This window comes from Gavia stellata, chromosome 4 (assembly GCF_030936135.1).
Source record: "Gavia stellata isolate bGavSte3 chromosome 4, bGavSte3.hap2, whole genome shotgun sequence".
Classification (NCBI taxonomy): Eukaryota; Metazoa; Chordata; class Aves; order Gaviiformes; family Gaviidae; genus Gavia; species Gavia stellata.
Window position 1 is genome coordinate 34464910 of NC_082597.1, and position 13425 is coordinate 34478334.

General features: G+C 40.2%; 1 protein-coding gene across 1 annotated transcript in view; it reads right to left on the reverse strand.

Moving 5' to 3' along the window:
• NELL2 (neural EGFL like 2) overlaps positions 1–13425 on the reverse strand; it is a 155483-nt gene that overhangs the window by 132705 nt on the left and 9353 nt on the right. Inside the window, exon 3 of the mRNA XM_059816768.1 lies at positions 52–202. Within this exon, the coding sequence (XP_059672751.1) occupies positions 52–202 (151 nt within the window). The remainder of the gene's footprint in view (positions 1–51; positions 203–13425) is intronic.

Genomic DNA, 13425 nt, shown 5'->3' on the forward strand with positions numbered 1-13425 from the left:
TGGATAAATACATCTACTTTCATTAACTAGCATACAGGTAGCAGTACTTACCTGTGATCTAAATGATGAATAGAGAGAATAACCCCTGAATTCAAATGGGCTTGTTTTAAGGTCACAAGGACTGTAAATTCAGATTTATTTCTTAACTTCTGAAAAAAGACTTCAGCTGTTTCTGGAGATGCCTTTACACTTCTTGAAGTATCTAAAAAAAAAAAAAAATCAGAAAACCACTCAGTATAAAAATCTTATTTTGCTTTACATCCTCAACTCAAAGAGCTTACAAAATAACAAGCTAATTCTGAGTACCACAGTAAAAAGCAGGAACCAAAGTACTTTAAACACCAGCTTTTACATGCAATGGGAGCCATTGCAATGAAAGAGAACACATGTTCTAGGACACCTATTCTATTCTGGGGGGGGGGGTTGTTTTGTTTTTAACACAGGGTCATAACTCTTTTACTTCCTCCATGGATGGCCAGATGGTACCTTTAATATCTCATTCAAAATATGGACTCAGTAGCAGCGAAGCACGGAGTGACAACACTGGATATGAGCCTAAGCTGTGAAGCGCAACCTGAGCAACTTTTTAATGACTTCTACAAAAATGTTATGCTTAATAGCTAGACACAATTAATTTAAAAAAAAAAACAAAACCACAAAGAGCAGTATCTCTTTAGGGACAATTTACTCAGCTTTAAGTAATAGCTATAAATTAACTTAAAAACTCACCATCTTCCAAAATATATTGTCGCTAGTTAATCACTATATACTCCAGTTGTGCAGTATGTTGCTGCTGCTATTTGCACAGGATGTCATGAACATTTGTTAGAGTAATTACACACACACAATAAAGATTTTGCTTTTAAAAACACACACACAACCAAGACTGAAGCAATGTTTCTGCTGAATTTGCATGGAATATGCATAGAAAATAAAAAAGCCCAACCTTAAGCCCTGTAGAGAGTTAATTTACAAAATAAGATGTCAAATGCTAGAAAAACAATTCCCAAGGTTTTCCATAATCGATTATACTAGAAAAAAAAAAATATATATTTTTAATGCACAAAATCAATTCATTAGCGTGTGTAATCAACTGTGTAAGAACTAAATCAATTCACAAGCTTCTTGTCATTGCAATTTGACCATCCTGCTCTAACTCAGGGACACTAATTCAGGGACAGTGACAGCAGCAGAGAGCTAACTGCAATAGAAACAGTGATGTTCTTTTGGCAGTGCTGGAGCTGAGCTCTCATGTAAGCTTACACTGCTGTTCTTAAGAACAGATTTATTTTTTAAACTGTACCTATGAAGATGCTACTGTGTATTAACAGCAAACAGTTTATTGTGGTTTATGGACCAGGAATATTTTTTAATATGCATTTAAGAAATGCAACAACCTGTACAACCGCGAAGTCCTAACCAAGTTCCTGCACAGTGTCACACCAGGCTGAATTTGATTCATTTTTTACAAAGGGGAATCCAAAAGACAAAAAAAAAAGAAAGGAGGGGAGGGGGAGAAAAGATCATTTAAAGCTTTTTTTTTGTGAAACTTCACGTCTTTTCTACTGTGAATTGCATAACTCTCACTGTAGCAAACATCCATGGTATTTTAATGGAATTGTTAATAAATCATAAAGCAACTCAAATACAATTACATCAAAGCATTCATTTTTAGCCAAGGGACACTAACAGAGTGGAATGACATAGGTTTGCATGCTGGAAGATAGTTTAACTGCATTAACAATTTCTAGCACTATAAACAATCTACTCCCAAAAGACAGAGGAGAGGAAGGACACAAAAGGAACGTATTCTCTAAACACGATCACAGGATCCTCGCACACTGCAGTTCTCAGCAGCAGCTTTCCTACCAAGATACAGAGGAACACAGGAAAATACAGATGTGGAACCCACTTAAAAGCCTATAGAGTCCGATTCCTAGATGCAAAGCACATCCTCCAACCCTGTTTGCAGTGGGGAGGAGCCGGGTTTCTCAGCTTAGAAAGCCCAGCCAACATCCTTTTCTATTGCAGGTTCATTATCATTAGAGCATTTTTACAGAGTTTCCTTCTGGATCCACAAACACATTACATGTTTACACTGAAACGAGGACAATCTCATTTTGATTAATGACAGAAGATCTGACGAGGTATCATCAAACTGTATTTGCGTGCTTGTGTGCGTAGTCAAGAGTGTCTGCCCTGAGGGGCAGAGCTCCCCTGCCTGAAGGGCTTTCAGCCTCAGAAGCCTGGGTCAGATTGAGCACTGCAACATTAAATAGAAGTGGGAGAACAAAACCCAGAGCAAGCTGAGACTATTGGAATGTGGGAAATCGTCTTGCTTACATCTTAATAATTGTTACTACTTTGTAACAACGCTCTTGACCATCCAACAAACTTTGATGTTTCTTTTAAACTTTCTTGGTAGAGATACTTCACTTTGACTTCAGTAGATGATGAGATTATAGAAACTAAGCCTATAGAGTACACACCGTGAACACCCCACGCGTTTTCAGCCATGTTATTTCAGGCTGATTCCCCCTCAGCTGAAACATTTTAGGCGTTGCTAGGAGGAAAGGGAAGAGTGGAGAAAAAGGGCCATGAAGATGATTTCCCCATCAACATCTCTCAGGCCCTGGCCATTTATACAGGGCTGATAAAGCACACATCCAAGTGAAAGCGATAGTGAAGAAGCTGCACCAGTCCCTCATCCAACAGCTTCTGTGCCTGGTCACAGAGTGGTCAGTCTCACTCTGATTTAGAGAGTGAGCACACAGTAATCTGCAGAGGCATTAGCGTACTGAATAGATACTATCAATTTCCATGGATGTATACTGGAGTTGGATACACAATATTTATGGTTTAATATGGCAGCAGGAAAAGATAGGAGGTATACATATCAAATGTGAATTTGATGGGAAGACAGGAGATAGGAAGAGGGCTGGAGGGAAAAAAAAGTCAAGCAGGACAAAAAAGAGAAAATCATGTCAGAAGTGTGGGAAATAGCAGAACTGCAGAAAATGCTCTGGCTGTTCTTGTTCTGTTCCCATTGTCTCCAACAGATTTCTTTCAGCCTTCCCTCAAGCCAGTGAAATGGTATTAAGAAGGAAGATGAGAAACGCAGAACAACTACCTTTCTCCAAGAATCCAGATTTTCCCTGCACAGCTCTGAACCCTGGAAGATGCTAAGGTGCCTCTCTGTCCCAGTTACCCTCTGGTTTATCCCTCTACATCATTCCTAGTTTTAACTACTATCACACCCTATCAATGGAAATCATAAATGCTCTATGCTGGAAGCAGAAAATAGTCCACAGAGACTATGCTTACTTAACAAAAAAAACCCCACAACTTTTCAATTAGTAAGAAATATTAATTTCTACCAAATTCCTATGATATTCTTATTAGCAACTGATAAAAGAAAGTATATGCATAACACCCCTACCACTGTAGAAGACCAGTTCCAATCACACATAAATAATTATCTCCCCCTCCTATATGCACATTTATTCTAATTGGAGCTATTGGGATGCAAACACTGTGCTACAAATGGCCTGTGCTTTAGCAAGGAAACAAACCCTCCAGGTCATGTGGAGCTCTCTAGAGCCCTCCCAGTCCTCATTGCTGCACTGAGAGAGGAGGGGGAAACACAGCTGCCTCTATGCCCACAAGAAAGGAATCTTTTTTGCTGTCTACTCATGTCACCCCTGTGAATCATTACCCAATCACTAGGTTGGACAAGAGTTTTCCATCCTTTTATAGATAAAACCTTATCTGAGTACCCTATAATCATTCCTCATGGCCTTACACTACCTTCTTGTATACAGTTGGAAGTATCAAGACCTGATTAGATCATGCTGGAAGCCTATATATTAAGATTATCACCACATTAACTGCTAGAGTAGTAAATTGCCAAAACACATGGCCACTCGCTTTTGGTATTGCAAATAGGTCAGTTCATATATGGTGTACCAAAGAGCTACATAGCCTTTTGAATTATTACTACTCTGATGAAGGACAGCACCCTTTGCTCAGGGCAGGCACCAGGTGGATTTCTTAAAGAAAGACCACTGAAAGGTCCTTGATCCATTAGATCCATTCTTTTTACAGTAACACAACAGTGCAAATCCCTTATTCCAATTGCCTTTGAACACTAGAGGTAGGTGCTTGATAGATCACCAGCTGTGCTCAATAAATACTGGTTCAGGTTTGTTCTTGACATTTGGCTTCTAGTAATCATTTTAAGACCCGAGGAAAATACTTTACTGGAACTGGACTTCTTCCATAATAGTTTGGAAAATCAAACTGCTATATCTCAGGTAATAATCTGTGGTTTCTCAACAGTTACATAAAAACCTCATAATGTGAACATTTCTAATACACAAAACCAAAGGCATAAATCTTTTTATATTAGAATGCAAAAAGAAAGAGAGAACTATTAGTCTGAATGAGAAATTTGTCTCTAGCCATAATACCTAGATATTGGGTTTACTTTCCTACAATATTACACGTGTTTGCTTTGACCACACCTTAACAACTCACAAACCCATAGTGTTAACAGCCTATTTTTAATTTATTGAAGAACAGTTCAAAGTGACAATGAAAGAAACAAAAATCCAAACTCCAAACATGTCGCACTCCTGTTCAAGTCAAAGGTTATCGCATGGAAATGCCTTTAGAAGGAATAATAATGCTCATGTGGTAACACATGTGGCTGGTTTGAGACATGAAAGCCGAAGTACTGAAAACACCACAACAGACTGGGAGAGAGGAGCTGGAGGGAGAATTAACTCATACCATGGCTGGCAGTGATAGCGATTTACAAAGACACAGACAAACAGTAGGTGGTGGTCAACCTTCAAGCTGCAACATCTAGTTATGAGATGATCAGATGGCCACAGGCGCAGAAAACCAAGCCTCTTAAGATATAACATTGCAAAGCAATCTGAAAACCCAGTGATGAAAACCACTGACCATAAGACCTGCAGCCCTTCAGAGGACAAACTTAGGGGCTGCCTCTACTCTGTGCTCATGACAGCCGTCACAACTAGGACACACTTTCCCCTCTCAGAGACAACCTGCAGTCAGAGCTTTGCAGCAAACGCCAAAGCCACGCAAGTGTTTCCTGAAGGTGCCAAGTGCAGACGTTGTCATTTCAGTCATGCTCACGAGACGATAATTACTGTGCTATAATCAAGACAATAAGCCTAACTTTCAACAGTACTCACTCCACAGGTCCAAAGACACTTCCATCAGTCTAAACTGGGGCTGCAGAAAGAGGTGGTTCTACCTTTTGTTCTGCCATCAGCCTTTAATTCCTTCTCCTCATCCCTGTGGTGACAACTGCATTCATGCAAACGTATGAGGAACCATATCAGGCAACTGATCCAGCTATAAATAGCCCAGCCCCCACAACCCAAAAAGGTGTGGAAGCAACAGTGAACAAGTTACTGGAGGTAAGCAGGAAAACTTCCATACGCAGCACCAGCAGCATACTAAATTGCACAGTGAAAAGACTACATGCAAATACAGTTTAGGACAAGCCATTCATTACAGATGTTTTCCAGTCCACAATAAAAACAAACAGTTATTAAACGGAATGGATAACTTGTCTTAGCAAAGGGTGTGCTCTTGAGTTTCTGAAGTGCATCTAAAGCTAAACACACGGTATGAACTGAATTATAAAACAAACTCCTGCAGAAGAGTCTTTGAAGGAGGCATTCTAATTAATTGAGCTCCACAGTTTGTTTCGTGTGCACATAATCAGCTTTTAATAGCAGCATCTATAAATCAATTCTGCATTTGACTGTAGGTTTGCTGAACTACCCAAATTAAATTCGAGTGGTTTGTGAGAAAAAAGGAGAAGGACTGCAGGCTAAAAAGAATCTGAAAAATATAATAAGACTAGCTCAATTTTCTTTCATTTTCCTGCACTAGTTGGGATCAGTGTCACAAGCATATATTCACATCGTGTCACTTCCCCATATTAAAATTCTTGGCTAATCTTTTTCTTAACTAGGGATTTCACACAGCCTACAAAAAGCAACAATATCTGAGACTGTTTACTTTATATTCTTCTTTTATTTAAGTAACCAACGTGGGCTAAGCTGCTCCCAGCAAATGGGGCAGCATGCAAAGCCAATGTAAAAGCAGAATCTTTACAAGGTTGAAAGGGTACAGCAGGGTTTTAAGTGGAGCACGGGGCATTCAAATTCAGGAGTTGCATTCCTGTAATGAAAACTGAAGACAGAAAGAAGTAAAACAACCTTTATTAGACCAAAACCCTGCTAGATATGTTTAGATACTTCAGTGGGAAGGTTGATTGGTTTGCCTTTTTTTTTTTTTTTTAAATACATCTGACTCTTTATTTGAACTGATACATAGATACTGGTTGATAAAACATTTTGAGCTACTTTTCCTATACATTTGTTCATTCCCTTCTCAAAGATTCCCAATTGTTTCCAAGAGAATAGCAAAACAGGAGCAGCTACAGGTTTGCATGAATGTGATTTGGTTTCTCCAATGCTGGAGGAAGGAACTCTGTGGGAGTCTGGTGGAAGGTGTTGCAGTTCCACCTCAAGTTTAAAAGACTACAAGATACAGGGTAAACACCAGCCTTGTAAGACTCCCACTGGAGCTGTTCCCAAAGGGTGTGCGTGACCTGCAGGGCCCAGGAGCACTGCCCAGTCCCCAAGTCTGGGTGAACACTGGAACTACAATTTAATGGTACATCAGGATCCAGTCGGGTACATCTAGACCTTTATGTACCCAAGTGCTCCTTATAAACTGGGTACAACCTGGTCTCACCAGAACAAAAACTCATGAACGCTGGGAGCAAGGACTCTAGTATGAGTCAAGTTGAATGATCAGGACCTTGGGATACCCCACAGACTGCTCTTTTAGTTTAGACGGTACCACAATGACCACCAATTCTGTGTGCTTCCCTTCTTATTTCCATTAAAGAAATGGCTTAAGAAGGATGTATGCAGAAACAACTGCAATGGACGGGAAGGAGAAAAGGAGGAGGGCAAAACGCACTTCAGCTGAAACTAAACAATCAAAACAAAAACTGACTTGAAGCCAAATCATTAAATCAATTAAAAACAAGGGGAAAAATGTCACAGTTTGTTCTTGCAGCATTTGGGGAGGTTCCAATTGCCTCTGCTTTGCAGCTTTCTCTATTCTGAATGTCAGCTACAGCTTTGGTGTGTCATCCAGTAAGGGCTTTCCTCCAGCTCAAACCATATGCAAAGTCCCACAAGTCACAACAGACTGACACAGGAGACTAGAATAAGGACCTGTCTCTGAACGCCCACATTTGTCCCCCAATTATATTGACTGTTCATACTTGTATCCTCAAAAAATGTTAATCATATCACTTCTGGCCAAAACTCTGGCTCCCCTACAAGCTATATACTTGTGCGTTTAAAGTCATTTTGGCATAGCTGAGAACACAAATCCACTGTGGGACAAGAGGGGGAAACGGTACTGACAGCCTGGACACATATGCTTCAATACAGCTGCAATGTTTCTGATCTCAAATAACCAAACCATTATTAAGGACCTAACTTGCTTGGGTAATCGGAAGTAGTTTGTGCATTTGCATGATTTCATTCAAAGTGCTTTGTCTGTAATGCTACCTTCTCCATGGTCAAAGTCCCCAGGGAATTTTTGCTTGTTTTGTTAAGCTTGTTTGCTTTTTTAACTTTTTATTTAAGCTAAAGGAACGTTAAAAATTGTCAGCTATACAAATGAAATTAAAATCGAACATATTTAATAGGGGGAAAACCTTCTACCCGATATGATAGAATGAGATAATTGAGTGGTAGCAAGCCCTCAACCATTTCTGCCAGCTCCTGGCACTGACTTGGATGACTCTCCTAAAAGAGTTTGCAAATCCAAGACTGTCAGAGGCAAACTACGGCTGTAATGTATTATGCATTCACTGTAAATTGACAATAATACCACCAAAATCTGTCTAGAAGCATTCTGCAAGAGATGATACAATGCTACTTTGACAGTGATTATACTAGTGGCTGGGTTAAGCCTCTCAGCTTATGTACTTGCTGCTTCTAGAAACCAAGGAAAGTCACATCAAGCTGAATCTTTCTGTAAGGTTGCGCTTACCTTCCTGCAGCCCAACTACTGACTTCCCCTGCTGAAACAGCCTCCTTTGTGTCCCTCTGAGTCTACAAAACTGTTGTTCGGGTGTTAGCCACTAAAATACAATCAAGCTCTTTCAAAACATGGCTAAACCCCTGAGATGATATTGAGATTGGGGCTATGAAATCATTCTTTGTGGCACGCATGTACTTAACCAGACCACACTGTGTGGAATGGGGAAGCTGGATCTTTCCTTCCAGCCCAGCCACCTACTACACAAGCAGAAGCCAACTGCTTCAGTGAAGCTGTCAAATGAACAGTGCAGCTGCTCGGCATGATTCCCCACTTGGATTACAGATCAGGGAAATGTCCTTTCAATAGTGGTGTGTTTCAGTGTGTCAGCAGCACAATACAAACAGCCACAGATAACACCTTTGCTTGGTTAGTAGATCCATACAACACAGGGAACAGGTGGCAGGTTCACACCACTATGAACATCCATTTGAGCATCAGGACTAGGTACCACAGCGCTCTCAATCTCAGGCTTAATTTGCCAGACCACAATGCTAAGACACTTATATGTCTCTCATCCTCCCTTTGGCTGTGGTACCTTCGGCAGGATTACAAGTGGGAGTCATTTACTGTAAGGTAAAGCAGCCCAGCTGCACCGCAACAAGTCAGGTGCACTCTTCAAAAAATATGTAGGGTCCATGACCAAGGCTTTCATGACTTTTGGACTCAGTAGGCAAAAAGTATATAAGTAAAGACGTAAACAAATACAGTAAATGTTCTAGTGACTGTATCTACAACAGCATATTTCTGACAATTTTTCAAACCTTTTGCAAATGAAAGGATAAGAAACCTAATCGTAGGAAAACCTGAACTTCAAATGTGTAGGGCTCCAGATTAGAAGTCTGTATTCTTAGCACAGGAGGGTGAAGCAGCTGATTTGCTTAACAAGCAATACAGATCCTTCCATGCTAGATTGCTACTAAAACAACTCCCACCAAACTGCCAAAGAAAATGTGAACGTGCGCTCCTGAACATTTCTGAAAGGAATATAAGGAATGTGCGCATCAACATAGGGGGAAGTGCTACACAAAAGTACTATTGGGAATTTTAAAGGCATACATGATACAGAGAACCACTGTTCATTGCCCACAAGGAATACTATCCCTTTCACTGTAACTATGTCATTATGCTAGATACTATCACCAGGAGAGAGGGTGCTACTCAGTGGGGACCTATTACATGATAACAAAGTGACGAAGATAAAAGATGACTTCTGTTCTTGTTATAGAAATTCCACTCCTAAGAAATTAAAATGTGTGGTATATGGTATGCTCTGCCCCAGGTATTTATTATTGTAATGCTTTCCGGTGATTTATAGGTTCCGGGTTATCAATTATATGAAGCAATACCTTTTCTGATTACTAGTTTTCCCTAGTCTATATTTCAACACTATTCTCAATTCCTCTTTAAATGCTGAAGACTCTTTGTATTCGCTCCCTCATAGGTAGTATCAAGTGCTGCTACTTATGATTATGTTGTTTAGGTTTTTCAGAACCAATACCACTACAAAACCTATTATGTTTGAACAAGGACACAGAGGTAGCGTAGAGTGGGATTTCTGTCTGCTTCTTCATTTCAAGACAGGTTCCCACTACATTTAAAAGGTTGCAGCTACTACAGCTTTATAAATATATATGTGTACATATACATGCACAAACTCACACCCCTTTAGTCACAACGCAGTTTTCTAGAAGCTGCTTTGAGAACACCTTGAAACCTGTGGAGAAAAATCAAGCCTGCCTTGGTTTCCTTGCTGCTGCCATCTGTGGCATATGCACCTAGTTATGCTTGGCTGCATACTGTCATGTGAGCACTTTGTGTCAAACTGACCTAACAACAAACAAAAATATCACACCAAGCAATGCTGTTAACACTGGGACACAGACTGAAGAGCACAAGAAAAATAATGTGTTGCCTTGCAGCCCTACTGGTACTGGAATAAGGGCATGACACTCATGAGAACTGCTAAAGACTGAATTTATTTCCAGTCCCCAGTCACATAGCACGGTCAGGATTTAAAAAGTTATGCAAGTCACATCGAGGGGGAGGCCAAGAGGAGGAAGCAGTGTTGTCAGCTTTTTCCAAATGAAAAAGCAGGTGACCAAAGATAATCAAAGTCTAATCAATTAAAAACAATAAAGTACAAACTTAACGGCAATAATAAACCACGCAAGCAGATTATGCTAGGTGTAGCTCAAGCTGGATTACATGAACTACCCTTCTCCCAGAAGATATGACACAATTCAGGCTTCTCAAATATATCATATTGCAGCGGTGAACTGGGTCATATGATGACAGACTGTAGAAGACCGGCACCCACGATGGCTGCTCTGGATTAAGATCGTGCTGGTTGTCGATACTCCTATATCCTCCGAGCAATAGACCACATCTCTCCCTTACTTGGTTCTCACTGTACAAGTGTCAGTAAGTCCTACTCAAGATCTCTGCTTGGTCATTTTCTCCCAAAAGCTCCTTTCCCTGTGACCCATATGCTGCTCCAGAGGACCTACCACCTGCAGCCTCTATTTCACAGAATCATTTAGGCTGGAAGGGACCTATTAAGACCATCTAGCCCAAGCCCTATCATTTGTGGATGCCCTGGAGGGTTTAGCTTTTTTCCCTGTTAAGAATCTGTTTCTCCCTCTTTGCAGTGGTTTGCATATCTCATCCCAGCTTTCCTTCACCTCTGGCTTTCTGGGGTGTAATTGTCTTGGTACCCACATTAGGGTTAATTGTCTTCAGCTCACCAAACTTCTAAGTGTTAAGGCTGATTTATTTTCATACAACACAATGGTGAGCTTAAGAAAACATTAATATGAGATCTGTCTTAATTTCCCAGATGACCACAATGATGAGGTCTGCATGAAAGATTAACTTCTGACACAAGAGAACGGTCAACAGCCACCAACCTAGAGAGCTCCAGAAAACCCAAACCTTCATCCCAACAGCAAAAGTAGTCCTCTGCAAGGCAGGGGGAGGAAAGCCACCACTGGAAAAAAATTACATCTGAAGCATGCCAGACACATCCAACAATTCTGTTGCTAGCCACAGGTCTCCAGCAGCGGGCTGAGCAAACAGCAGCAGGTGGGAGGAGAAGGCAGGAGATTGAACTGTAAAGAGAATTCAGGTACCAACAGAAACTAGGTGGGAGTGCCAGAGGGACCACACTTGAGGGGAGAGGAGGGACACCCAAGCCACCAGCTGTACTGACATTCTCAGAAAAATCTCTACTCACTTGATATCTGTTTTAATTGCAGGAAAATAAAAGTTTAGAAGAATTTTTAATCGGGAACATCAAAAAGAAGAGATAGCAAGGAATACCATACGTACAGCTCATTTATGAGCCGGGCAGACAGACAGAAAGTATATGAGGGACTCAAGCTACAGTTGCCAGAGGTCCCAAGGAAGCTGAGGAGGACCAGAGTTCAGATTCTCCAGCAAGAAAATTTCTTTTGCATCATGTATTAATGGAGTCCATGCTTCTATGAATGTGTCTATTAACCTCAGTGAATCAGCTACAGGTTTTAAAGACATGCCAAATTTATAAGCTTGGATGAGTTAAAATTAGAAATGCTTCCAAACCCCTATTTCCTTGCTCTTGCAGGCTTGTTTTAACTGAGTATCATTAAAATATACTTAAATGCACCAAAGACCAGTTTTAGGCAGAATGCAAAGGCACCAGTTTGATTTCAATGAGTATTAGATGTTCGATGCCCCTTTGTGTCTTTGAAAATCTCTCCCTAAACTAGAACAATTCCACCAACACTCCAGATTTCCAGTGTGTAGATTGCAGGGTCATCCACCCCATCCTTAGCATATTAACTGAATGTCACACAATGACTACAACATAGCTAATGTTTCCTAGATTTCTTTATTTCATGCTATCTTCTACAATATCAAATCTGGAGATTTCCACCACTTCCTTTCGGTAGCTATTCCACAATCTAAAATAGTTCACTGTGAAAGTCTCCTTTTATCTTAAATCCTCTCCATTTATAATATCATTACATTACTCTTACCTCTAGCTCTTTAAATACTAAATAATTCCCTCATTTTAAACCTCTAAGAATGTTCTAATACTAGACACTTATCATGCAACACACTTTTGTCATTGCTTGGACGAGCTGTACATACTCAAGTTCTTTCAAAAGCTTTCTTACTATGCCAGTCCTTTTTACAGTATAATCAGGTTTGCTGTTCTCTTCACTCCATGCAATTCATTTGATATTTTTCTGAAATGGAGAAACCCAGAGTGAACGCAATAACCCAGATGCAATCTCAGTTTAAAAAAAAATTCAAGCTCCCAGACCTCTTACTACAATATACTTTGCTTATGCTTCAAACGCTAATGGTGTATGCCGGGATTCTTAAAAAGAGCATCACTGACCAGGGTACACAAGGTTTTCCTGAGGTCTACCCTACTCCTTGAACAGGTGCTGTGCAAAGCTGCGACTGTTTCAAGTTCAAGGGACATTAGCCAATGTTACAGGAAATCTTAAAACTGCCTTTGGAACAGCCATGGCCCAATAACGCAAATGCATATTTAGGGAGTTATTAAAACCCAGATTATCGACCTCAAAACCACAAAAGTTCCTTTGGAACCCTTCTGGAGCATTATACAGCTATATTTAGAGACTGGTAGACTTCCAGCCATGGAGTCAAGGCTGGGACGTGTCTTCTTCTCTTGATAAGATAAACAGTATGGATGTCACCACCATCCAGTTATATTTAAATAAGCATTTATGCTGGGGAAACCATATAAACCTTGCTCTGTCTAACAGAAAGAACAACTCTACAACTGGAGGTCTTTTTCTTATTATACTCCCTCTATGTTTTTAGAGAGGGAAACTGCCACTCAAATTCCACTTAAAAGAGTTCTCAGCTATGGATCGCTAGCACTATTGATTGTAATGGCTCCTATGGAAACATTACAGTCTATCATAGCAATGTTGTTGCTGCTGCAAATATGTTAATCTGCTAAAACTCTTTTGAACACTGTCTTCAGAAGTCTCTCTTAGTCTGCTCGTCCTTTTATACCATGTCCATTGCTTTAGCACCTTGCAACAGCACAGAGTTGAGTAGCATCTCCCAAGACGGCTCAACACAAAAGTCAGTTTTCTAAGCTCTTATTTCTCTCTGAAGTCATCAGGATCACACACCCCAAAAAAAGTATGCACCAAAAAAAGAAAAGCTAACAAAATGTTGTTTAACATAACAAATAATGAGAAAATTTTGCTGTAAAATTCTTCCATGTTG